Raw genomic sequence first — 27829 nt, forward strand, 5'->3', positions numbered from 1 at the left:
ATTCCACCAATATGGCAAAAAAATGTTTTTGCTTTATTGCCATTTTCTGAGACCTGTAACATTTTTTTGTTGCTTGTGCGGATTGTTTTTTTGCATGGTGCGCTGACTTATTTATTGATACCAATTTTGATTACCTTTTGTTCCCCCCCCCCAAGGGAAGCAAGAAACAATTCTAGCATCTGTATTTTGTTTCGCTTTGCAATAGTGACAGATTGGGTTAATTCCATATTTTAATAGATCGAACTTTTAAGACAGCAGCGACAATAGGTTTAATTTTTTCTCTTCATTTTTAATAGGGAAAATAAGGGGGTGAAAAGAACTGTTATACATTTTTTATATCTTAAAAACTTCTCAGATATTTTAGTCCTGTTAGGGGAACAACCTGCGATCATTTGATTACTTATTCTATATACTGCAATACCACAATATTGCAGTATATAGTGAAAATCTTGGCCTCCTATGGCTGAGCTTCACAGGACTGAGATGACAGCGATGAGGGTCTTCAGAAGACCCTCAGCTGTCATAGTAACCCATTGATTCCCTCTGATTGCATCGTAAGGTGCCATGTTACATTTAATGTGTAACTTTTATTTTACTTTTTTTTTCATAAAATCAATAGTACATGTAATCAAGGCTGTGGAGTTGTAGTCGTGTGTCCATTTTGGTGGAGTCTGTGTCGGAATCGGAGTTGTTATTATAAGATAGACCGACTCCAACAGTATATAATAAATTGGGTACAGTAGTTCAATGCAGTCCTAGAAATGTCTGTCCTATTCCTGATCTAAGGGTCTAGACTTTTAGCGGAGATTAATCTGTGCTACAGTAAATTTATTACTTAAAGGGAATGTGTCACCCCCCTGTGAGATACGAGATCTCTACTATGTGCTTACAGGTTATAGAAAAGTAAATCTATACTTACCTGTATGGCCATAGTAGAGGTCTGATTGCAGAGAAATGTGTTTTTATCAACTCTGTTTTGCAGAGTGCAGCGCAGAGCACACAGACGGGGCCGGGATGAAGCAAGGCGCGCTGTATGTGAGTGGTGCTTTGCGCATGCCCAGTAGGTCAGGGAGCACAGTGCATGTCACAGGGCCCTGTGATATGCGGGGAGGGGGGGGGGGGGGGGGGGGGATATGGTAACTAAGCATATAGGCGGGGATTTCGGGGAATAATGAACAGTTAGGCTGGGATTGCTTGGCGTCCAGAGGATGCCAAGCCTGTGCAAAACGGAGTTGATAAAAACACATTTCTCTGCAATCAGACCTCTACTATGGGCCATACAGGTAAGTATAGATTTACTTTTCTATAACCTGTATGGCCATAGTAGAGGTCAGATATCTCCCAGGGGGGACAGATTCCCATCAGACCTCTACTATGGCCATACAGGTAGGTATAGAGTTACATTTCTATCACCTGTATGCCCATAGTAGAGGTCTGATATCTCCAGGGGGGACAGATTCCCATCAGACCTCTACTATGGCCATACAGGTAGGTATAGAGTTACATTTCTATACCCTGTATGCCCATAGTAGAGGTCAGATATCTCCCAGGGGGGACAGATTCCCATCAGACCTCTACTATGGCCATACAGGTAGGTATAGAGTTACATTTCTATACCCTGTATGCCCATAGTAGAGGTCTGATATCTCCCAGGGGGGGTGACACATTCCCTTTAAACATGAGCCATGTATGAGGGAGTCATGGAGCCTGTGTCATGGAAATTGGGAAGTCGGAGGTTTGGCTTACCGACTCCACAGCCCTGCATGTGATGAGAGATTACAAAGTTTCTTGTTATCAGAGAAATCCATCTTTCTCTGTCAGAACTGATCTTTTATTCTAGGGTATAATGTAACATTCTGACTTGACTGAATATACATTACTGAGCTAGGGGAAGGCACTGATAATATTCTATGAAGACCAGAGTGGAGAGGATCTTTGCCTCTAGCTCCTCCGCCCCCCATCAACACCTTCCGTCTACATAGAATCTTATCAGTAGCAACTGTCATCTCCTAAGTAATGTAAAAATCTGTATTCACCAAATACAGATTTAATCTGAGAATTAAGAATTGTGAAAATGGAAGATCAGGAGGAGATAAAAGCAGATTTCTCTGATAAAATATATTACAACGTTTCTGATTTTCATGTCTACTATTGATTTATGATATAAAAAAAAAAAAAGGTTACTTTTTAAGTGCTGCTGTTGGAGATTGACAGCGGCATTTAAATGTTTAACAGCTGTTGCTAGAACTCCGCACCAGCCTCGCTGTTAGAGACAGATGTCGGCTATCCGCCTCTTGTATGGCTGGAGCCCAGCTCCTCCGCACCCTCCATCTGGGAGGACGTGAATACAGCATTAACTCGCATATGAGAAGACATTACCTTCCAACTGAGTCTTTTCAAGCTACGATTGCTCTTTGTTGATCAATACTTAAAATAAATCTCCCACTCAAAGTATTGCTTTGGTGAACAAGATTTTTTTTTTTTTTTTTTTTAATAAACATCATCACCCAGTGGTTCAAATTACATCAATAAATTTTACAATTAAAAAAGCTTAATCTCAAAGAAAATGAGTAACCAGAGACAATTAACAATGTCATAAAATGTATTTGGCATTTTAAACAAGTGCATACAAATACAGCTAAAAGCATTTCAGTTTTCCAAGTGCTCTAAAAAGCATCTCAAGTCACAGCCTACACGGAACAGTAACTGTCACTGGATAGGAACAAATACTTGCAAAGAACAAGAACAAAGAATACCTTTCTGATCAGTACATACCTTTGTTTTCAAAAATAGAAACACAATGTATTCAAAAATTAAAAATTATACAGCCATGTTTATGCAGTCTACATTTATCCTGTGTGTGTATATATATTATATATATTTTTTTTTCAACGTATCTCACACACACACACATCCCCACTGTAAGAAGTTTAGTAAGATTATGGTGGCTACAAAGCAAAAAAAAAAAAGTGTAAAAAAAAGTCAAGAGTCTCTTTCCTTCTTCACTTTTACATCCCCAGCAAGAATTGTTGCAATTTCTCCCTGCATGAAGGCCCACGGTACATTTGATCCCACCAGGGGACATTTTTCTCCACTAGGGCAATAAACTTCTCCAGATGATCCTTGCTGTTTAATACTTTGCCTTGAACATGGGAAACAAAATTTGTGAGTAGGTACTGAAGGGCACTGTACAAAGTGGGTGTCCTCAAGACGCTCATGACAAAGAGTGCAGCACAATGGTATACTGTTTGGTATGGAAGAATCAGGAATGCTTGCGGGGTGCACCTGTTCCATTCCTGCATGGGATGAAGTTCCTCCACTAGAAAGTTGGCTTGGCACATCCCTTGCAGCCATTCTTCTTTGGTTCATAGAGGAAGGGGATGGTGGACTGTTACTGTTTCGCCTTGTTGTAGAGTGAACTTGGTTAGCATCCTTTGAAGCATGATTGCCACCAGCATTATCTGCCACCAATATTAAAGCAGCCATTGGGGACTGGCCATTTTGTGCAGCTTCTGGTGGTGTGGTACGGTTGGAATGAGGAGAGACAGTAGATGGAGGAGAAATGAAAGAAGTACTAGTCATTGGAGAAATTTTAAGACCATCAGGTGCTGGCAGCCATGACTGTCCATCACCATTTATCTTAACAGAACCGCTTTCCCCTTCTGGCTCTGGAGAAGGCTTCCTCTTCCGTGCACGAGCACCTAAAATTAACAGAAAAATAAATGGTTTTAGTGCATAAACATAGAAGGCATGTATGGACTATCGCTATCCGCATAAAATTGGTTCTCTACTACAATTAGATTGCTATATTCTTGGGATAGGTAATCAATAGAAGACCTGTGAACGTTGGATGCCTCTGATTTGTATTATTTGACTAGCACATCCCCAGTCATGTTAACCCATCGGCATCTTGAAATTGCTGGTGGGTGCATAGAACCACCACCCCCACGCGCACCAGTACTGTGTAAATGCCATGGTCGAAGATTGACAGCAGCACTAATAGCCACAAGCAGAGCTCCTCTCTACTCCAGGCTGTTAGAGGCAGGTGATGGCCAATTATCACAACCATATGCCGTAAGGGAGCCAACATATGATGCAACTGTAAATCATGTTGGTAAGGGGTTAAAGCCATAAATGTCTGGTGCAGATTATTCAAACTAGTAGTGGATCACTGACAATGGTATTACATCATTAAAGGGAACTTGTTATGCCAAACATGATTAACCCCTTTTGTCACAAAAATTTTACTTCAGACCCCAATTTTTTATTTTCACAAGCGGAACAAGAAAAAAAATGGACCACAAAATTTGTTCTGTAATTTCTCCTAAGCATGCAGATACCCTATATGTGGGGGAAAAACACTGGGCGCACGGCAGTTTCGAAGGAAAGGAGCACTATGTCTTTTGAACGAAAAATTGTCTGGAATCAAGAACGGAAACCATATTGCATTTGGGGAGACCCTGATGTGCCTAATCAGTGGAAACCCCCCACAAGTGACCCTATTTTGGAAACTAGACCCCTCAAGAATTTTATCAAGGTGTATAGTGAACATTTTGAACCCCGAGGTGCGACACAGAATTTGATAACATTAGGTCATCATATTGAATAAGTTGTCATTAGTCTTGAGGGCAAGTGCTCGCTACTTGAGTTTGCATCGGCTGCTCGGGTACGCACCAAGTATCGGGGGTGCCAGAGACCCTGCCCTGCATATTTTGCAGCTGTTAGACAACCAAAAGACAACATGCGTGGATTGCCCGTGTATGGCAGGCAATCCCCGTGTGTTTTTTTTTGGGCTGTATAACAGCGGCAAAACATATGGGGTGGAGACTTGAGCACCCGCGATACTCAGTGCATACCCGAGTACCCAATGCAAACTCAAGTAGTGAGCACTTGCACTCAACACTAATGGTCATATAGTACATTTTTTTTTCCTTTACTTTTGAAAAAATCCCAACCCATGGAAAAAAAAAAAATGTATTTTATAATTTTTATCTAACTAAGGGAGCGACAAAAGGGATTTGATTTACTATTTTTTGCTTTTGATGGGGTGTATCACAGTGATCAAAAGGAACCAATAGGGTAAATTCCCTATTGTTGCCCGGTACCGGCCGGCAGATCTTAGCAGGCACACTGCATGATATAGTACCGGAAAAATTGGCCCTGATCATGTTCTCCAGGGTCTCAGCTACTCGATTTACCGAAGCTGGGAGGCGCTACACTTATTCTTCAGCGTCGTTAAACAGCGAGGCTGAGGAATAAGTACCCTTAACGACCACCGTGAAAAGGCGTCGTTTAGCAGGTTTTTGCTATGTAATCTGAAGACAGCATGAGACAGAGGCCTAGACACAGATTTCAGGGATGTGTCACTTGTCAAAGCTCCTGCTAAATAACTGTGAAGGATTTAAGAGATTAATCTGGCAATGCCCCTCCCCTGTGCTAAGCACCTCATGGTCTGTGGACTTTATACAGAGCCTGGTGTGGGTGGGTTACATTTCTTGGCTCTGCTTCATTCTAAATCTAAATGCTCTGATTGTGTCAGAACGGTGGCACCCAGTAATCTAAGTGATACATCGCTGGATTCAGCTTCGTTCCCTATATCATGCTGCTCGCAGATGAGGTAGCAAAAACCTGCTGACAGATGACAGATTCCGTTTAGCCTGCACATATAGGGTTAATCTACAGGTAAATAAGTACACCATTGCTTTAAAGTTATCACCAAAAGGAGGCATTTGGCAGAGGAACTAAAATACATTTTGCACCAGTTCATGCATTAACTAATCCTCATGAATTTTTCTAAATAGTTATAAAAAAAGATTGTTCAAGGGGTCCCACTGTCCAGCCGTCTTAGGGTATGTGCAGACCATCCGTAGAGGCAGCGTTTTGAACGCAGTACACGTCCAGAGCGCTGCACGCAGGTGAATCCACGTGTTCATTAAACCATGCGGATTCACCGCATCCTATACATTGCAGGGATCCAACTTCTCTAGCGGAGACTGGCGACTCTCCAAGAGAAATTGCCATGCTGCGGTCTGGAAAGACTCTGCATGTCCGTGAGTGATCCGCAGTAACACGGAGACACATAGTGGACATGGGCTTTCTACAAATCCCATCCCCTATGCTGTAACATCTGGCCCCTGTGGGCTTGATGCCGCATAACACGCAGTGGCTCCTGACCGTGGGAACATAGCTTTAAAGGCATTTTCCCACGAACAAAAGTTCATTTTAAAAATTGTCTGTCTGACCGTGTATGGAACATACCACAGCTCCTGGGCAGGGGAGGAAGCAATAGACAATACCGACATTACAGCAGGGGATCGCAGAGGAGTCATTTTGTGAGGCAAAACATTTCACTGCCTGTTTTTAAACAATGTTTTACCCCAGAAAATGACTCCTCTGCGATCCCCTGCTGTAATGTCTGTATTGTCTTTTGCTTCCTCCCCTGCCCAGGAGCCGTGGTATGTTCCGTACAGAGTCAGACAGACAATTTTTAAAATGAACTTTTGTTCGTGGGAAAAACCCCTTTAACGTCACATAATTATTTTAGGTTTATTGATCAACACCTATATCACACTTCCTCTCTATGCAGATTCGGCTTGGCTGAGCATGCACATGTTTTCAATGAGAAGATGTATATAAGCTGCTCTCCACACCCCTCTGGAAGCAACTTATTCCACAAAGGATTGGGCATGTTGAAATAGAATATGTCCAATCTTTCAGCCCTGTCAACAAACATAAGCCGGGAGCAGGATTTCTTAGTACTGTTTTTTGTCATGGCAAAGGGAATCAGTCAGCAGCTTTTTGCTACCTCATCTGAGAGCAACATGATACAGGCAGAGAGACCCTGAATCCAACAATGTATCACTTTGTTTACTTGGTACAGCAGTTGTGACAGTTATTAGATTTAGCAATGCAGCAGAGCTGAGAAAGCCAACCCCTCCAAAACCGGTCTCTTGTCTATAGACCGTGGGCGGAGCCGGACTAGTGCTCACGTGGCAGCTGGTCACAGCAACGATAATGTCCTAGTGATAAAACCTTCATTGTAAGTAAACAGCACACAACCTGATAAGTGACATATTATTGTAATCCGTTTTAACCCCCATCATGCTCTTCTCAGATTACATAGCAAAAGGCTGCTGAAAGATTTCCTTTAAAGTCAACACCTCCTTAACATTTTTTTAATCCATGAAAACCAGCTGAAAAGAAACTAAAAAGGAAAAATTTAATTAGAACCTGACAACCAGTAACCAATTGAAACCACAGTTTGAAGTTTTGCTAAGAGGTTTGTCAAAACCCGAAGTGGATGCTAGCATGAGGGAAAATAAATACTTATGAAAAGACATTTTAACTTTTCATCCTGACAAGTGTACATTTAGTACTTTGACAAGTTAGCCATGCTTTAAAATTTACACTGTCAATAAGGCAAGGCTTGAAGTAATACGCACGATTGTAGCAAATACTACAATTTTAGCACTGTATATACTCGTGTATAAGCCAACTTTTTCAGCACATTTTTTATGCTGAAAAAGGCCCCCTCGGCTTATACTCTAGTATATACTTACATTCTGGCTGTGGAGGCTGGTGGTGGGGTGTTGCGGTGGCGGAGGAGCAGTACACAGGCAGTAACCGACTGAAGGAGCTACCACGTGTGCCTGCTGGTAAAAAAAAAAATGAATATTCACTTTTCTCCACGCCCGTGGGAGTGAATATTCTTTAATAGCGCATACTATCATTCGCAGCCATCACCTTCCTGCTGAGGCTCAGCAATCCTGTGTGCCCGATATTAGAGAAAATAAATATTCACTCGTCCCCACTCCCATGGGCGTGTAGAAGAGTGAATATTCAGTCTCTTTAGTAGCGGGAACACAGGATCGCTGAGCCGCAGCAGGAAGCTGAGGCTGAGGCTACAGTGTGCGCTATTAAAGAAAATGAAAATTCACTACTCTCCACGCCCATAGTCCGCAGCTCATCTCAGCGTCTGAGGGCACATGGCAGTGACGTCATGCGCTGCTCAGATGCTGAGATCAGCTGCTGGCAGAACAGGACACAGCGCTGGAGCAGAGGGAAGAAAGGTGAGTAGGAGTGTTTATTATTTTCATGTGTACAATGATGGGGGGCCTTGCATCCCAGGATTGGAGAAATTTACCAGTAGCTGCTGCAATACCCACCCTAGGCTTATACTCGAGTCAATAGGTTTTCCCAGTTTTTTGTGGTAAAATTAGGTGCCTTGGCTTATACTCGGGTCGGTTTATACGGTAAATGAACACTAAAATTACAGGAAACCACCAACAACTGATCACCACCTTTCTCATATTGCTGTTATATGGGTTTTCCATATTCAAGATCTCACACCAAAAGGTTTACGCTAAGTAATAAAATAACATGTTCCTTTGCTTGCTCCTACAGGTGTTTGTAGTGACATCACAACTAAAGTGCATATGACGATGGCAGTCGTGACATCACCACCTCAGTGGCGGAAAGCCAGTGCAGGAACAAGAGAACACTAGTACAACTGATTAATAATTTTTACAAAGGGCGAGACAATGGAATGAAAAACATTTCAAAGATGGAAAACCCCTTTACCTGCAACCCATTTTACAGACGCAGAAGTGCTTCCTAAAGCAGAAAGTACGTATATGCTCACAATTCCAACACTGCAATGGGGCAAATCCATTAACTGACACTTTTCTGCTTTGACATGGTTATCCAAAACCTACTATAAAAAGGGATTGCGTCATCAAAACAGACACTGTTAAGATCCAAGTTGTTTATTTTTAATTGAAAGATTCTTGAAATCCTGTAGTTCTCACTGACCACTGAGTCCCAGAATATGCTGACAAACCCTGTTTTGTAGAGATCCATTTTCAGCAGCCATTATCATAAGCAACAAATATAGGTAACCTAGAATCACACTATTCTTGATAGGTGATGGTCACCTCTCACCCCTTCACAATGCTCTAGAGCAGGAATATCAAACGTAGACCAAGCCGCGGGCCAACTAGTATACAGTATAATGGGCCCCCCATAGTCCTCCATACAGAATAATGGGCCCCACATAGAGGTAGCGGTTCTGATGTCGTTGCCCAAATATAACCACCCTAAGGGCCAGATTTGGCCCACAGGCCGGAGAGTTTGACGTGTATGCTTCCTATGCCACCAATAGCTCAAATGACAGTAGAAAAGGGTGCATCTCGGGAGGCAGGAGCGCATACAGAGCTGAGTACAGATACAATAGAAAAGTCAGGTTTTCTAGAGTATTTCTATTTGCTCTCGAGTTGAGTACATCTGTCGCCTTTTGAGCAATTGGAGGCAGTCTAGGGAGACCCCCGCCAACCTACAGGCATGAAAAGTGCCTGAAATTAAAAATGCATAAAAGTTTAGTTTCTTTAAAAGGGGTTATCTGGGACTTTGATTACTTTTTCATATGGGAGTAAGAAGATCCTGTGACGATTTCTTCCGCCTCAGGAGCCGACTCTCCTGCTTCATTTGACCTAGCATCCACAGAGCAGCTCTTCCTCTTCTGTTCTGCTGACGGGTGTCACTGCCGAAATAATGCCAATTGACAGCCGACTCCCCGCAGTTAGGCAGAGGGGAGCTGGCTGTCTATGCATGATATCAGCAGTGATGCCTGAGAAGGACTTCGGCGTAACCTGACTGGTAGCAAGAAAATCGCAGCAGGAGTTGTCAGTCACTGCTATGCACTGGCTGAGATAGTCATCAGGCAGAACAGCCAGGTAATGTACAACTACTTGCCCATAATTTCTTCACCCCATATGGGGAAAAAAGGCCTAGATAATCTCTTAAAGGGTTTCTCAACTCTTAATAGCATAAACAAGGTATTTTGTATTATACCCATGTACTATTCTTTTATTAGAAGGAACAAATATGTTTTATAATCCTTGATAGGGGGTTGAGATCTTATAGCCCCAAAACATAATGAGAATTTTTAGAGAGGTCATCTAGTAAAAAGTAGTTATCACCTATCCATAGGACAGGTGACAGCACATACATCGCTGTGGGTACAATAACTGGAATCCCCCACTGATCGTAATGGGCACATACCCTAAAAGATGCCCATATCAGGAATAGCAGCATTTTGGACGCAGCTCACCTGCGCTGCTTCCAAAACGCTGTGTTCTACATTACAAGCACAGTGGATGGATTTATAGAAATCCCAAGCCCACTGTGCTTCTATTTAACGCTGCGCAAACTCACCCGCAGGGCAGTTTACGATCCTCAGCGTAATTGTCTGCAGTGGTCTCTGCTTCGTAGTTTCACCCATTGCCATTCATTACATGCTGTAAATCCGCATGGTTCAATGAACATATGTGGATTTACCTGCGTGATTAGAACGCAGCATTTTGGAAACAGTGAAAATACGTTGCATCCAAAACACTGCCAATTCCTGATCGTGGGGATGTAGCTTTACTCGTTAAAATGGTTAGCACGCCGTTTTGTCTGGCAGCAACATCAAAAATGGAGGGCTGGTGAGGGATGCACACTGCTACTCCATTCTGATGGGGATAAAAGCACCTGTTCTGTGGATCGGGGGGGGGGGGGGCACAATATTCAGACCACCAGTCTATAAGTTAACACCTATTCTAAGGACATCTGGTGATATAGTTGCTTTTCAAATATTTTTCACTTATACTCACCAGCCACAGTCTTCTACTGTTCTCGGTGCCACTCTGGTCGTCTTCTGCAGCTTGTGTCCTGCCAGATGGCTCCAGTGTTTGTTGGGTGAGGCAGAGGTCACTTCTCAAGGTAAGTGTATGAGAGCCAGACAAGGTTCTCATGCACTTACACTGAGAGCTTATGATTGTTACCTCTGACTTCCAGTCAGTCAGGAACTACAGTCACAAGATGGCAGATCAGGACTGAAGCTGAACCGGGAAGAGTAGAACACGGCGGCAGGTCAGTATATTGGTAGAGGGAAGGAAACATGCATTAGGGATACCACTTTCAGCGCAGAAAACAAAAAAAAAACCCCACTGGAGTGGTGCTTTAAACTGAAGTGTTTAAAGACCCTTTAGACTTTAGTGTTTTTAGCACAAAGCTCATGCTACTGCACCACAAGAGCCACCCTTAAGGGATTACATTATTTAACACAAAATCGCAACAGAGTACAAAACTTCCCTGTCAGGTAAGGTGTTCAAACACCTGAATATAATTGTCAGCTGAAAGCCATCGCTCCCAACTTCCCTATACACATGCATACTCGGAGAAGATACGTGTATTCACAGGGGAAAGTGGAGCAAAAGGTACGAAGCAGGTGAAGATCATCTCCAGTGTGAACAGAAGGATCAGAGGTTGAAATTCAGCAAACTCAGTGGTGTCAGGGGAAGAATCAGGATTACACATCAGATGACTGGCTGCTGCAGACAATTTATCTAACATGTACGTTAAGGATAATTTGCTATTTAAATGAGCATACGAAAATTTTAAAATTGCATAGCAAAACAAAGCAGGAACTAAGTTAAAGGAAAAGTCTACTCCACAACTTCATTATTGTTTCAGTATGAAAAGTTAAGCTACTTTGCATATATTCATAAAAGGCTATAGTTTTGTGTCTGCATCTCCCACTCACATCAATTAGATATTGTACCAGGGTGCAAATAAATAATACATGTTCCAGCAGTCAATCGTAGTCGTAAATCCCCTTTCCTCCGGGCCCCATTTGTTAAGTGACAATGTGTTTGCAAATGTAAGGGATGCAAGGAAGCATCCGGGGTCATAGTTTTGTCTGTGAAACTTTGGATGGGATGTTGACAGTATAAAGCAAAAGAAACCTTTTCTAAAATACCCAATATGATCGGATGCCAATACTGGCACTGAACGCAGCCTATAGAATAGGTCATCAACATGAGATCAGTTGATCAGCTGGCAGCGGCCAGAACACCTCAGCTACATACATTGCTTCGTCATCACTACTGAGAACGGCAGATCATCCCCCATTTAAGTGAATGGGAGATAAACGGAATTACTCTGAACAGACCATGCACACAACTTACTTCCAGCTGATCAATAAAGGTTCTGGTTGTTAGACCCCAACCAATGTCATACTGACATATTGATGGCTACTCATAGGATAGGTTAAGACAAATAGTCCAGCCTCTACGGTTAAAAACCTCTAACATTTTACTTTAGCAGCCTTTGTAAAAACCAGAAAATAACCCATATACAAATTGGTGCAGATAGAAATCACTGCATTAACCAACATGTTTCGGACACATACTGATGTACCATTATTAAGAACGAGTATGTGACGTCTCAGGCAGATTCTCTTCCAACTTTAAGGTCATGTTTACACAATGCGATCACGCTGCCATTTCTCTAAATCGCTGTAAAAACTCAACAATTTTACCAGTTTGGCAAAAACATGGCAAAATAAAAATGCAGCACAATTGCATAATGTGGACATGGCCTAACAAGGGCTCAAAATTGGCAAAATGAGCGCTTGCAACAACATCTTTGTGTTATCATGCCCACATGGGCGTGATAACAATTTGCACGAGCGGAGTCATTGTCAGTCCATGCAAATCTAGCACATTCACGCCGCTGTGTCAATCCGTCTCTGAAGCAGGGTGTATGCCATCTTCTGAACTTCCGGTCATGTGCAGTATGTCTCTGAAGCCAGAAAGCGTACACCCAGATCAGAGATGCAGTGACTGCAGAAGCGTGCATGAGATACATTAGCAAGAGGCGGCAATGAGGCCAGCTAGTGCAAATTGTTATCACGCCCACAGGGGTGTGATAACATGGAAAAAGGGCTGAATAGTCGGGGGCAACTAACGCCCCATCGACTTAGTCAAAGTCCTCATTAGCATAGGAAACCGGGACATTATAAATGCTTATTCAAAGCATTTATTTAACTGAATTACATTATGCAGGGCTGGTTAGGAAGGGAAATTAATCATACATAGGTGAATGCTGCTGGGTTGGAGGGCATGGGGGACCTGACAGTTTCCCTTTAAGGGCGAATTCAATGCTAAAGTTGGGAGACGTAGAGGATGGAGTGGTTGGCAGACACATCCTAGGGAATAGTAATGAACTTGCAGACTCATTGTACTGTTCTGTCATGAAAAACTTTGAATCGCCAACACCTTCACATCACCAAAAGGACAGCATCGCAATCAGATCAACTACGACCTCTGTCAGCAAAAATGGAAGGGATCAATTCTCTAGGCAAAAACATTACAAAGATGCAGACTGAGTCAACTCCCCATAGCCAAAGTCAGGATTAGACAATGTGAGATTAAGCATGCAGCGACAGTCTGATGTCAGTAAGATCTTCCTACAGTATACAGTTGACGTAATATGTTCAACCTGCTCAGGCATGAAGAAGGGTGGCCTGATGAGTTGTAGACAGATCAAAAGGAACCATTACTGAAACTACTCAAGAGCATATGCCTTACAAGAAGCCAATATGTGGTTAGAATTGGTTATTTGCAACTACCCTGCAGATCGCAAGTAAGAGTCAAGACCAAGAGCAGGTTGAATGAGGCAAGACGACACAATGTAGACTTCCATAGAGAAGCCAGGAAAGACCACAACTTCCTGAATGCCCTTGACGAATGAATGACATATGGAGGTACAAAATGCTTCAAGAACGGACATAAGGTAAGGATACATCCTCTCACCATTTCAACCTCTATGCAGACAAGGAAGCCAGGACCTAATGGCGTAACGCGTAGGGTTACACATCGGTGACATCCCCTGTATTCCAGTGTGAACCCACATGGTTAGTATCATACTTTTTGATTGATTCATGTAGCCTCTGTTAGATTTTTTTCTGATAGATATGCACTTATTTTTGGGAGGATATATTCTTCCCTGAGGATAGAATTCATTATTATAGTGACATTTCTATTTATTATTTAGAGGGCTCATCATAGTAATCTGTTCGCATTGAATCTTATATTATACTATACCTACGTCATACAGATCATCCAGAGGGCTTATTATAGCAGTTTGTTTGTACTACCAGGATCATTGGATCTCATATTTGTGCCATATATTCTCTGATGTATATATCTGTATGCACATTATATTGGATTCACATGTTAGAACTTTCTAGAGGGTTATTTTTGTCCATGCGTTTTTTTCTTGTCTTATATGTTTTTTAATTGTACTTTTTAACTAAGTGGTGCTGTATGTCTTTTCTATAATAAAATTTCTACAATGTTTTCAATACACTGCCTCTATACTTGATTATTTACTATGCTTGGTGCCTGCTCTACCCTTTGCTTTTTCTCTCTCATTTATTTCTCAGGGACTTTGGCACAGGTGTATGTCTTATCATAAGGTGGTGCTGGGTCTTATATATTTTTCGTAAGGATACATCCTCTCACCATTTCAACCTCTATGCAGACAAGGAAGCTGGTCTTAGATGATTTGAGTGTTGCGGTGAAAATAGGTGAAAGAACCATCAGCAATCTGAGATATGCAGGTGATATAACCCTGCTGGCAGAGTAAGGACGTAAAGCTAATCCTGAATTTGAAAAAAGACAGCAACAAGATGGGACTTTACCTCAACATAAAGAAAACCAAAATGGTGACCACCACAAACACGGAATTCCACTGAAAGATCAGCAATGAATAAATAGAAGTAGTTGACAGCTTTGTTTTTCTCAAGTCCCTCATTGATCACAATGGCGATTTGATAGATATGAAACGTTTATTAGCACTGGAGCATGCAGCCATGGTGAGCGTGGATGGAATATGGAGGTATAAGGACGTCTCAGTCACCAAACAGGACTGATCACTGCAATTGTGTTCCCAGTTGCGACATGGTTTATGAGACATGGACACTCATGAAAACTGACAGAAGAAGAATTGTTGCCTTGGAGCCAAGTCTTTTACGAATCCTACGGGCAGCTAGGATCACCAACAAATATGTTCTTGAACACACAAAACCAGAGTTGTCCCTGAAAGGCAGTGACCAGACAGAAACGTAGTTATGTTGGACATGTGGTGAATACATATTCACTAGAAAGGAGATGCTACTCAGAAGGGTCAGCGATGAAAGGAAACGTTAGACTGAAGGCTTGCTGGCAGGTTACAATCAAGAGTGACCAGGCAATCAAGCAATTCAAACAAGCCATCGGAAACAGGAAAGCATGGAGTGGCCTACAGAGAACCCAACATTCGGACACGAGATAGAAATCCTAGTCAGACAAAAGAAGATTAAAGTGGGGGGGGGTGTCTCAAAAGCTCCCCTTTTTGCCTTATATATATAAAAAACAACAACACATAATTGGTAGAGACATATCCATACCATAATATAATGGCTGGAACTAAAAAGTATTTAACCAAAAAAAGGTGACCATTAAAAGCTTTATAAAAAAAAAAAAAAAAAACCCACACAGAAATGCCAGTTTTGATTATAATCTCCCCCCTCCAAAAAAACCCCCCAAGCCACAGCAGTTTGACAAGTTCAAATTGCTGATCTTAGCCTAAATGAACTATGTTCACACATTATGGATTTTTCTGCAGTAAAACCTGATCTCTTGCCAGGAGGTTGTTCAGGATTTTTGTTGCCGCTTTCTAGTTTTTTTTTGGTGCATTTTTTCAGCATTTTTTTCCCACAGTCCTTTTGTCTCTGATATGCATGTACATGAAGTTCAGTGAAAAAAAAAAATCTCATTCTGGTTTAGGCACAAAAAACACAAACAAACGCTGAAAACTTGACACCTGCGTTTTTTTTCACCGCTCATTACTTCCAATGGGTGAAAAAAACACTGAAAAAATGCTGAAAGTAGTGACAATGCTCCATTATGAAAAAAAAAACATGCAAAGCACAAAATCCTGAACAAAAAAACCATGATGTGTGCATGAGATTTCTGGAATCTCAGACTTTGCTGGTACTGCAAAACACTGCTGAAAATTGACATAAAGAATAAAAAACGCTAAAAAAAAAAAAACAAAAAAAAACACCATGATGTGTGAACATAGCCTTAAATTGAACCTGTCAGGTTTGACAAGGCTATCAACCTGCAGATATACAGTATGGTAAGCCTGCTGGACAGCCGCATTCTAAAACATGCCGACCGCTGTACTGAAAGTGTGGCACTCAGGAGAAAATTAACGATTTCTCACAAGAGCCACCGGCTTTCAGTCATGCAGGCGTGTTCGAAGCAATTCCAGACACTGCTCACAGCACAGAGAGCGGCGGCAGTAAGCCCCTCCCGGGAGCAGTGTCTGTACTGATGCACTGCTGAGCCAGCCATCAGTAATTGGCAATGTGAGTTTACAGTCACTCTCAGAGTTGTGAATGGTGACCAATTGCTCTGGTCAAACCTGCATGACTTAATAATTTCTCATAGGAGCTGCTGACTTAAGTTCATTTGCTCTCAGGTACCACACTTACAGTAGAAAGGTTGGACACCTTCACAACACTATTAACCTGCAGATTAACCCTATATCGGATGGTAATTTTGAAGCTGACATGTTTCTTTAAAACTTCCCAATAAATTGAATATAAAATGATAAAATGACATAATATACCCTAAAAGGACAGCAACGAAAGGTACAATATGCCCTGCTAAAATCAGGCACTGTTGTTGATGGGAATATAAAATAGTTACAACTTTGTTTTTCTCCATAACTAAAAATATGCCATCGCCAGAAACACGTCAACCTACATAATCAATTTCACATCAATTACTAACTAGGATCGTCCATTGTAATTCCTAAGAATGCATGCAATGGTAAGGCTACGCTCCCACCATCCGGAGCCCCGACGCTGCGGAGAAGCTGCCGGCGGCTTCTGCTCAATATGCCAATGAGCGGCACCCATTTTAACACATGCGGACTTCCCTCAGAGGTTAGGTTTACAGGGAAAGCATGTGGACCCGCCGGAGAAAGTGACATGCTGCGGTCTGGAAAAACGCGCCGCAGACGCATAGTGGGCATGGGATTTCTATGCTGTAACAGCTGGCCGCTGTGGATTGCACGCAGTGCAAGAGCGCTGCATCCAATCCGCAGCGGTTACCGATCGTGTGCACATACGTAGCAGCAAGTGGTAGCAACAGCTTTAACACAGCTAAAATACAGTGTTCAGAATGTAAACTGTGTGCAGAATTACTAGACCAGTATTTTCACCGTATCATTTTTATGCATGTCATCCAACTCCAAGCTGTATAAATGTGAATGCTTAATGTATGAAGCAGATCAGGTGATGTGGATTTATGTAGTGAGGGAGGGTGAGGCCTAAAGCTGCAAACACCCTTTATCAAGGTGTAGAGAATTATTAGGCAACTAGGTTCCTGCAGGCAAAATGGGCCAAAAAATAAATAAAAAAATTGAACTGACTGAAAAGTCACTAAATGTCACAAGTCTATGGCTATGTTCACACATCATGTTCTTTTGATGCAGTTTTTATGCAAATTTTCAGCAGCCTTTTGCAGTGCCAGCAAAGTCTGAAACCAGAATGCTCTGTTCACACATCATGGTTTGTGTGTTCAGGATTTTGTGCATTGGTTGGGTTTTTGGAAAATAGAGCATGTCACTTCTTTCAGCATTTTTTCACCCATAGGAAGTAATGGGAGGTGAAAAAAAACAAAAAAAAAACTGAAAAGCTAAAAAGACATATCAAAATTTGTTTCAGCATTTGATGCCAAAATAGAATGGGGTTCTTTTTTTTTTTTTTTCACAGAACTTTATGTACATGCATGAAGAGACAAAAGGACAGTGAAAAAAAAAACGCACAAAAAAAAAATCTAGAACAAAATGCCCTTGAGTATCAGTTTTTGCCGCAGAAAATTGACGCAAAAAAAACATGATGTGTAAAGCCTTAGAGGAATGCAGCACTCTTGAAATTGCTGAGATATTAGGGTGTGATCACAGAACCATCAAAAGTTTACTGCAAATCATATTTCAGATCTGCAATATCCCTGGAGTGCCCAGAGACATGGCCGAGGTAAGGAAGGCTGAAACACAACCAATGAGCAAGGCACAGAAGTGAAAACTTTGTACGGACTGATTAGATTAGAGTGACTCTTGATGGACCAGATGGCTGGATCAGTAATGGGCACAGACCTTCACTTAGACTCAGATGCCAACATGGTGGAGTACTTCTATGGGCGGTATTAAAGATGAGTTATTAGACCTTTTCTGGTTGAAGATGGACTCCATTACCTCCCAAACCTACTGCCAGTTTTTAGAAGACACTTTCTTTTTTTGGTACAGAAAAAAAGTTGTCGTCTTTCAAGAAAACCATGATTTTTATGTAGGACAATGCTCCATCGCATCCATTGAAGTCTCCACCGCTTGGCTAGCCAGGAAAGGCCTTAGATGACAGATTAAGGACATGTCCCCCTTCCTTAACTGAACGAATTAAGAAACTGACAAGCTTCATGAATGGAAGGCTTATGATTTATTGAAAAGAAGGGTGGCTATATTGCTCAGGTATTTTTTTGGAAATGTCAAATGTACTTTTGTACATTGGTTATTTTCACTTTAATAGAGGAAAATAAACAATTGAGATGGGACAATGGTCATTTTTCATTTAGTTGCATAATAATTCTGCACACTTAGACTATGTTCACACATGTTTTTTTCAGCATCAATTTTCTGCAGCAAAACCTGATCTCTTGCCAGGTGGTTTGGGATTTTTGTTGCCGTTTTGTTTTTTCACAGTCCTTTTGTCTCTTATGCATGTACATAAAATTCAGTGAAAAAAGTCTCATTCTGGTTTAGGTGGAAAAATTGACACCTGTAATTCTGGAGTGTTGTTTCACCTCCCATTATTTCCAATGGGTGAAAAAATACTGAAAGAAGTGACCTGCTCTGTTTTGCCAAAAAATATGAAAAGCACAAAAAAAAACCCATGGTGTGCATGAGATTTCTGGAATCTCAGACTTTGCTGGTACTGTAAAACACAGCTGAAAATTTGCATTAAAAAATGCATCTAAAAACACTGAAAAAAACATGGTGTGAACATAGTTATTGGACAACTGTCAGGCTATGTACACAGAAATTCTTTTAAGGCCAGTCACACTACCATATGCAACATGGCCCGATTGCTATGCGATAAAACATGGCACTCTGCTCGCTCACATCCATACAAGGCTATGGGTGCGTGTGAAACACAGGACTGCACTCAGATATACGCAGAGTCATGTCATGGAGGTTTACTTTCTCTGTCTCCTCCGCGCCTGTGCTGCGATTCTCTCATGCGTATATCGGAGCACAGTAGCATGACACTCGGCTCCCGCTCACAGCAGAGCAGGAGTCGAGGGATAGCAGATCGCATCCATTGCTCTCGCATCGGATACCGTACGCTGGTCTGTTTCCAGCCTTACAAAGACAAAACCTCACTTTCTTAAATGTTCAGGTTTTTTTATTCTATTAGATAAACGGACAACACTGTTTAATAATAAAAATACAAATTGCCCAACTGTGCACAGTGTAGAAACATACAACAGAAGTCCCTTCAAGCCACCCCCAGCCATACTGCCTTTTATTTTAAATCATTCAAATTGCTGACAAAATAGAAGTATTCTACAACATTTCCAAAAAAAGTCTGATGCTGTGAAAAATATAAAGAAGAATGCAATGATTTAGGAATCTCTTGTAGCCATATTTTATTCACAACAGAACAGACCACGTATCAGATGAGGACAGACAATTTCCCATTTCATTTGAAAAATGTTCAACTTATTTAAAGGTTGATGGCAGCAACAAATCTCAAAGGTTGGGACAGGGTTAACAAAAGACTAGAAAAGGAGTACCAATGAAAATTAGCTGGAGGGTCAACTTTAAACTAAGTTACATGTCTGTGTATAAAGAGAGCATGCTAGAGGCTGACTCAGAAGTAAAGATGATCAGAGGCTCAACCAATCTGTGATCAACTGCATCTAAAAATTGTGGAATAATTTCAGAAAAACATTTCCTCAATGTAAAAGTGCAAAGACTGACTATCCCACCATCTACATTACATAATATCACCAAAAGATCCTGGAAAAATCCAAGTAAACAAGGGAGAAGCCCGACAGTCAATATTGGATGCTTGCAGCCTATGGGCCCTCCTCAGGCAGCAATACCAGGCAGACAAATCACTACATCGCTCAGGAGTACTTCTAGAAAGTACATGGTCATTGTACAGATCATTGTCTGAACACAGCTTGCCGTGCAAAGCACAAATGTAAGTTAAAGCTCTATCATGCAATGAAGAAGCCGTATGTCTACACAATCCAGAAACTCGGCCATCTTCTCTGTGCAAAGCTCATTAAAGTAGACAGCCAAAATGGAAATCTGTTCTGTAGTCAGATGTTGAAATTCTTTATAGAAACCACTGACGCTGTGTCCTGTGGACCCGAGGAGTGGGATCATCCAGCTTGTTATCAGGTGCACAGTTCAGAATCCTTCATCGCTGATGGTATGGAGCTGCATTAGTGCCTATGGCATGGGCAGGTAACACATCTAGAGAGTCACTATCAATGCTGAGGATTATATAGGGGTTTTAGAATAATATATGCTCCCATCCAGGCTACCTCTATTTCAGGGAATGCCTTGTATATTTCAGCAGGACAATGCTAAACCATATACTGCATCCATCACAACAGCGTGGCTTCACAGAAGAAGAGATCGGATGATAAACTTGCTGTCTACAATCCAGACCTTTCACCAATAACCATTTGGCTCATTATGAAACAAAAAATTGGGCAAAAAGGATAAAAGCAGCTAGAGTCTAACATAAGAATGGGATAACATTCCTCTCCCAAAACTCCAGAAATTAATCTCATTTCCTAAACATTTACAGATTGTTGTAAAAAGAAGAGAATGCTACACAATGGTAAACATAGCCTTGGCTCAACTGTTTTGGGGATGTCTTGCTGCTATCAGTTTCTAATTTAGCTATTTCTAATCATCTTCTGAGATGTTGTGAATAAAACATGGCTATAAGATTCCCAAATCATTGCATTCTTGTTTTCTTTACATTTTACAGGTGTCCAACTTTTTGGGAATTAGGGCTGCATTAAATATAAATTAATATACAAATCCCATGTCCACTATGCGTCTGCGGTACACCCGCAGAAACTGACATGAGGCGCATCTTTCCAGACCGCAGCATGACTATTTCCTTCTGCGGGTCCACATGTGGGCTTTCCACATAGACCTAAACTCTATGGGGAAAGTCTGCATGTGAGAAAAAAAAACCCCGGCTGCTGCTTATAAGTAGCTTCTTCTTCGCAGCCTCAGGGGCCGCAGTCGGCTCCAGGTCGTCTGCACATACCCTAGAGAGGGTGTTACAAAAAAGCAGATTAGGAAGTAAAGGGGTGCGTTTCTATGTCCAACCAAAAAACTCTGCATCAAAACATTACTATACTACATTGACATCCAGTTTCCATCTCTGCCCTCGCAGGGCTGGGGAGTCTGTATAAAATGTCAAATTTGCAAGGAGTATGCTAACAGGTGGGTTGGGGGCGGGGGACTGCACACATTACTTTTGACCTGGCAAGTCCTTTAACTTTTGTGCCACGCACTCCTTACCTTACACCGTTAACAGGTCGAGGCTACTCAGAAAGAATCATTTAAAGTTTAATAGAATAAAAATACTTATGTGTTCCAATTTAAAGCTCACCTGTCAGCAGGATTGTGCTCAGTAAACTACATACAGTCAGGTGGGTGACATTACACTGATTAAAAGGATACCTTGATTTATTAAATCCGTCTTGTCGTTCTTGTGTAATCTTTACTTTCAGCTTGGAGATAATGATATGCACATGCTTCAGGGTGGCCTGTGGGGGGCGCTCTACTTACATATTCATTTGTATGCTCTTATGACAGCTCACTGATCGTTCACGGACCTTACTCCTATTTTACATAATGAATCTAGTAGTGCGGGGCTAGGTAAAATAGGAGGCAGGTAAGTAGAGGCACAGTAAGCCGTCATAAGATCATATAGATGAATATGTAAGCAGAGCACCAGATAGAGCGCCCCCCACAGGCCGCCCCAGAGCACAAGCATATCATCTCCAAACTGAAAGTAAACTTTAAACAAGAACAACAGCACAGATTTCATCAACCAAGAAATCACTTTAATCAGTGTAATGTCACCCACCTGACAGTGTATGTAGTTTACTGAGCACAATCCTGCTGACAGGTGCGCTTTAAAATCAAGATAAGGGATGTGATGGCATGTGCCCTCTATGTACCAGAAATATCTACATGTGCAGAGAATGCATGCTCAGTAGCAGGGAGCTCAGTGACAGAACGTTTCCTTCAATGCTTACAAGCAGCACCATTCAGTGTAATCATTAGTAATACTAGGATTAGAAGATCGAGATACTGTATAGTAACACGGAGCACCGTTGGCCATACACGCCCAGCATGTTTCATCACCTAGTGTAGCGTCATTCTACGTAGTAAGATCCATGTCCGCCTTCTGCAGCTAGACTGATGACACACAACAGCCACACATTTCACAACACTTGAGGTTTCTCTGTACGTTACAGAAGCTCTGTACCTTAGGGCATGGTTTGCAGATTTATTCCAATTTATCAGATTTATTCCAATTTAGCACCATAAAGAGGAAAAATACAAATCCATACATGTCAAGAGGCAAGACCATGGACTGAGAATGAAATGAATCAAGTCTACATGAGATAGAAGACCTTAGGCAGGATTATGCAATGTGCTGCTTTTTATTCTAAAAGTCAAGGTGCTATTAGCACCAATTTATCAGCAGACCCACAACCCAATGCTGTGATGCCCTCATACTGGGCATATGTGCCAGACACATCAGGGCACTATATAGCTGTGCTTGTGCACTGGGAGTCCTTTCTGTGTACAGATAGGTGACATTGCCTTTTATTTCGCAGCATGGGCTGTTTGCTGCATACATGTGCGCACTGCACCCATCATATTCAGCTGGGACTACCATTGTCTGTAAATGCAGGATTCCAATAATCCCTAATGCTACGTACGTCTCTGCCCCTACCCTGTGCCCCACATGGAGACCAACAATGAGCCGGATAACAGCTACAATATCACTACTGTACAAATATCACAGGAGAAAAGCAGCAAGAGTGGTACCAGCCCCCTGTACATGGCGGAGCACAAGACCTGCAGAGGGCATTCATGGAAATCCCCCCCCCCCCAGCAGGAACACGCAAGCCCAGCAACACACATACCCCAGCGGCTCCACGCACGCGCAGCACCCCAGCGGGAACGCGCGGCACAGCACCACACACACACCACCTGGAACGCACGGCACCACACACACACCACCTGGAACGCACGGCACCACACACACACACACACACCACCTGGAACGCAAGGCACCACACACACACACACACACACACCACCTGGAACGCACGGCACCACACACACACACACACCACCTGGAACGCACGGCACCACACACACACACACACCACCTGGAACGCACGGCACCACACACACACACCACCTGGAAAGCACGGCACCACACACACACACACCACCTGGAAAGCACGGCACCACACACACACACACACCACCTGGAAAGCACGGCACCACACACACACACACCACCTGGAAAGCACGGCACCACACACACACACACCACCTGGAAAGCACGGCACCACACACACACACACACACACACCACCTGGAACGCACGGCACCACACACACACACCACCTGGAACGCACGGCACCACACACACACACACACACACACACACACACACACACACACACCACCTGGAACGCACGGCACCACACACACACCACCTGGAACGCACGGCACCACACACACACACACACCACCTGGAACGCAAGGCACCACACACACACACACACCACCTGGAACGCAAGGCACCACACACACACACACACACACACCACCTGGAACGCACGGCACCACACACACACACCACCTGGAACGCAAGGCACCACACACACACACACACACCACCTGGAACGCAAGGCACCACACACACACACCACCTGGAACGCAAGGCACCACACACACACACCACCTGGAACGCAAGGCACCACACACACACCACCTGGAACGCAAGGCACCACACACACACACACATCACCTGAAACGCAAGGCACCACACACACACACCACCTGGAACGCACGGCACCACACACACACACCACCTGGAACGCACGGCACCACACACCACCTGGAACGCACGGCACCACACACCACCTGGAAAGCACGGCACCACACACACACACACCACCTGGAACGCACGGCACCACACACACCACCTGGAACGCACGGCACCACACACACACACACACACCACCTGGAACGCACGGCACCACACACACACCACCTGGAACGCACGGCACCACACACACACCACCTGGAACGCACGGCACCACACACACACCACCTGGAACGCACGGCACCACACACACACCACCTGGAACGCACGGCACCACACACACACACACCACCTGGAACGCACGGCACCACACACACACACCACCTGGAACGCACGGCACCACACACCACCTGGAACGCACGGCACCACACACCACCTGGAACGCACGGCACCACACACACACACACCACCTGGAACGCACGGCACCACACACACACACACCACCTGGAACGCACGGCACCACACACACACCACCTGGAACGCACGGCACCACACACACACCACCTGGAACGCACGGCACCACACACACACACACCACCTGGAACGCACGGCACCACACACACACACACCACCTGGAACGCACGGCACCACACACACACACCACCTGGAACGCACGGCACCACACACCACCTGGAACGCACGGCACCACACACCACCTGGAAAGCACGGCACCACACACACACACACCACCTGGAACGCACGGCACCACACACACACACACACACCACCTGGAACGCACGGCACCACACACACACCACCTGGAACGCACGGCACCACACACACACCACCTGGAACGCACGGCACCACACACACACCACCTGGAACGCACGGCACCACACACACACCACCTGGAACGCACGGCACCACACACACACCACCTGGAACGCACGGCACCACACACACACACACCACCTGGAACGCACGGCACCACACACCACCTGGAACGCACGGCACCACACACCACCTGGAACGCACGGCACCACACACACACACACACCACCTGGAACGCACGGCACCACACACACACACACCACCTGGAACGCACGGCACCACACACACACCACCTGGAACGCACGGCACCACACACACACCACCTGGAACGCACGGCACCACACACACACCACCTGGAACGCACGGCACCACACACACACACACACCACCTGGAACGCACGGCACCACACACACACACACCACCTGGAACGCACGGCACCACACACACACACACCACCTGGAACGCACGGCACCACACACACACACACACCACCTGGAACGCACGGCACCACACACACACACACCACCTGGAACGCACGGCACCACACACACACACACCACCTGGAACGCACGGCACCACACACACACACCACCTGGAACGCACGGCACCACACACACACACACACCACCTGGAACGCACGGCACCACACACACACACACCACCTGGAACGCACGGCACCACACACACACACACCACCTGGAACGCACGGCACCACACACACACACACACCACCTGGAACGCACGGCACCACACACACACACACCACCTGGAACGCACGGCACCACACACACACACACCACCTGGAACGCACGGCACCACACACACACACACCACCTGGAACGCACGGCACCACACACACACACACCACCTGGAACGCACGGCACCACACACACCACCTGGAACGCACGGCACCACACACACCACCTGGAACGCACGGCACCACACACACCACCTGGAACGCACGGCACCACACACACACACACCACCTGGAACGCACGGCACCACACACACACCACCTGGAACGCACGGCACCACACACACACCACCTGGAACGCACGGCACCACACACACACCACCTGGAACGCACGGCACCACACACACACCACCTGGAACGCACGGCACCACACACACACCACCTGGAACGCACGGCACCACACACACACCACCTGGAACGCACGGCACCACACACACACCACCTGGAACGCACGGCACCACACACACACCACCTGGAACGCACGGCACCACACACACACCACCTGGAACGCACGGCACCACACACACACCACCTGGAACGCACGGCACCACACACACACCACCTGGAACGCACGGCACCACACACACACCACCTGGAACGCACGGCACCACACACACACCACCTGGAACGCACGGCACCACACACACCACCACAGCTCCGTACACACCGTGTACTACCTTATGAAACGATCAGTGCCAGGCCTGACGCTCTGCTCCATGTCCACACCCCATCACAAAAGTGAAAGCAGTCGTGCTGTGCCAGGATCAGGCACAATTGGCAGCCGCGCAGCGTGGGTGCAGGCAGGTATGGGGCACTATGGCCTGAGTGACAGGCAGCCAGGAGCCGCTGCCTCAGCACAAGCCCGCGTTGCTGGTTGGCAGACAGCAGCCATGACAGGCCGCTCCCGGTCCTCCTATTCTAGCTCCCTGTGCACATCAGCATGTCGGGGGTTAATCATACGGTAAAAAGGCTCATACCCGATTTCGAAGCCGGGTTGCTGGCATCAAAGCCCAGAACCCTCCCTGTGGCCGAATCCTTCTTGAATTTGCCTTCATAGGGCGAGTGATTGTGCTGCAGGGCCATCAGCGTGTCCCTGACCGTCCTGGGCTTGCTGAGCCACTCCTCCGCCCTGCCCTTGTGGTTCTCTCCCAGGTCGGAGTAGCTATCCGCCCGGTGCTTGTCCTTGGCGTCGTGCTCGCTGCTGGACACCGAGCCCGGCCGCTTGCTGCCCATGTCCGCGGAGGTGGTGGCAGCTACCAGCGAGATCCCCAGAGGCGGCGCCCGTCCGTTCATCAGGGCCCCCAGCGAGGTGGGCACGGCGCTAGTCCTGCGCAGGTTCGGGCTCTGGCGGTTCAGTTCGGGCGGCTCGTCGGGTTTGGGGAAACCGTTGGGTAGAAGAATGCCGTTGACCTGCCGCCCATAATCCGAGGCCAGGCGGGGCGGCGGCCTCTCCGACACCAGCGGGTAGCGGTCCAGGCACTGCGGGGGAGGGGGCTGCTGCGAGCTCCTCGGGACGCCCTCAGGGGCCCCCACCGGGTGGCCGATCTGCGCCATCTCCTTGGCGGTAAGCTGCGGCTTCACCGACGATGACGTGGAGGAGGACGACGAGCTCGGCGGCCCCGGGGACCGGCCGTCCTGGAAGCCGTGCGCCCTCTTCAGATGTCGGGCCGTTTCGATAACAAACTCGATGCGGTCGGCGCCCTCGTAGTTGACACAGCCCCGGCACACGGGCTCCGTGAAGTCCCAGATCATGGCCCATGGCATGCGAGGCAGGTCACACAGGTAGCACGACTGTCTCCGGGAGGCGGCCACCGTGGCGGATGACATAGCAATAAAGAAAGCCACTCCGATCCAAAGGCTAGGGAATGACAGGGGGACTCAGCCCCGGGGAGCTGGGCGGCGGCGCCCTCCGCTATGGCGAGCTCCGGCCAGAGACATGCACACTACGCCCAGGATCCCGGGAGCGGGCGGAGGAATTCTTCTCCGTGCAGCGCTCCTGCTCTCGCCTTCCTCGGCTGCACCGCTGCTGGAGAGGGAGGAGGAGGAGGAGAGGGGGAAGGGAAGGAGCCTGCCGATTGGCTGCGGCCTCAGTCACCAGAGGAGCCCCCCCCCCCTCTAGACAGCCAAAAGCTCACAACAACTCCAGCTTTAACCCCTTGCTGTGCCGGCCGGGATAGTCCTGGCAGAGCAT

General features: G+C 45.4%; 1 protein-coding gene across 1 annotated transcript; it reads right to left on the reverse strand.

Annotated features, from left to right (window-relative positions):
* Nucleotides 1-2584: 2584 nt before the first annotated feature.
* IRF2BP2 (interferon regulatory factor 2 binding protein 2) lies at nt 2585-27829 on the reverse strand. Its single transcript, XM_073671464.1, has 2 exons — nt 26616-27829; nt 2585-3701 (listed from the first exon to the last, which is right to left on the reverse strand). The coding sequence occupies exons 1-2, from the start codon at nt 27463-27465 to the stop codon at nt 2983-2985; spliced, it is 1569 nt and encodes a 522-aa protein (XP_073527565.1). The 5' UTR covers nt 27466-27829; the 3' UTR covers nt 2585-2982.

Source organism: Phyllobates terribilis, unplaced genomic scaffold, assembly GCF_046119375.1.
Source record: "Phyllobates terribilis strain yellow unplaced genomic scaffold, ASM4611937v1 Scaffold_3__8_contigs__length_932513732, whole genome shotgun sequence".
In the NCBI taxonomy this organism is placed as follows: domain Eukaryota; kingdom Metazoa; phylum Chordata; class Amphibia; order Anura; family Dendrobatidae; genus Phyllobates; species Phyllobates terribilis.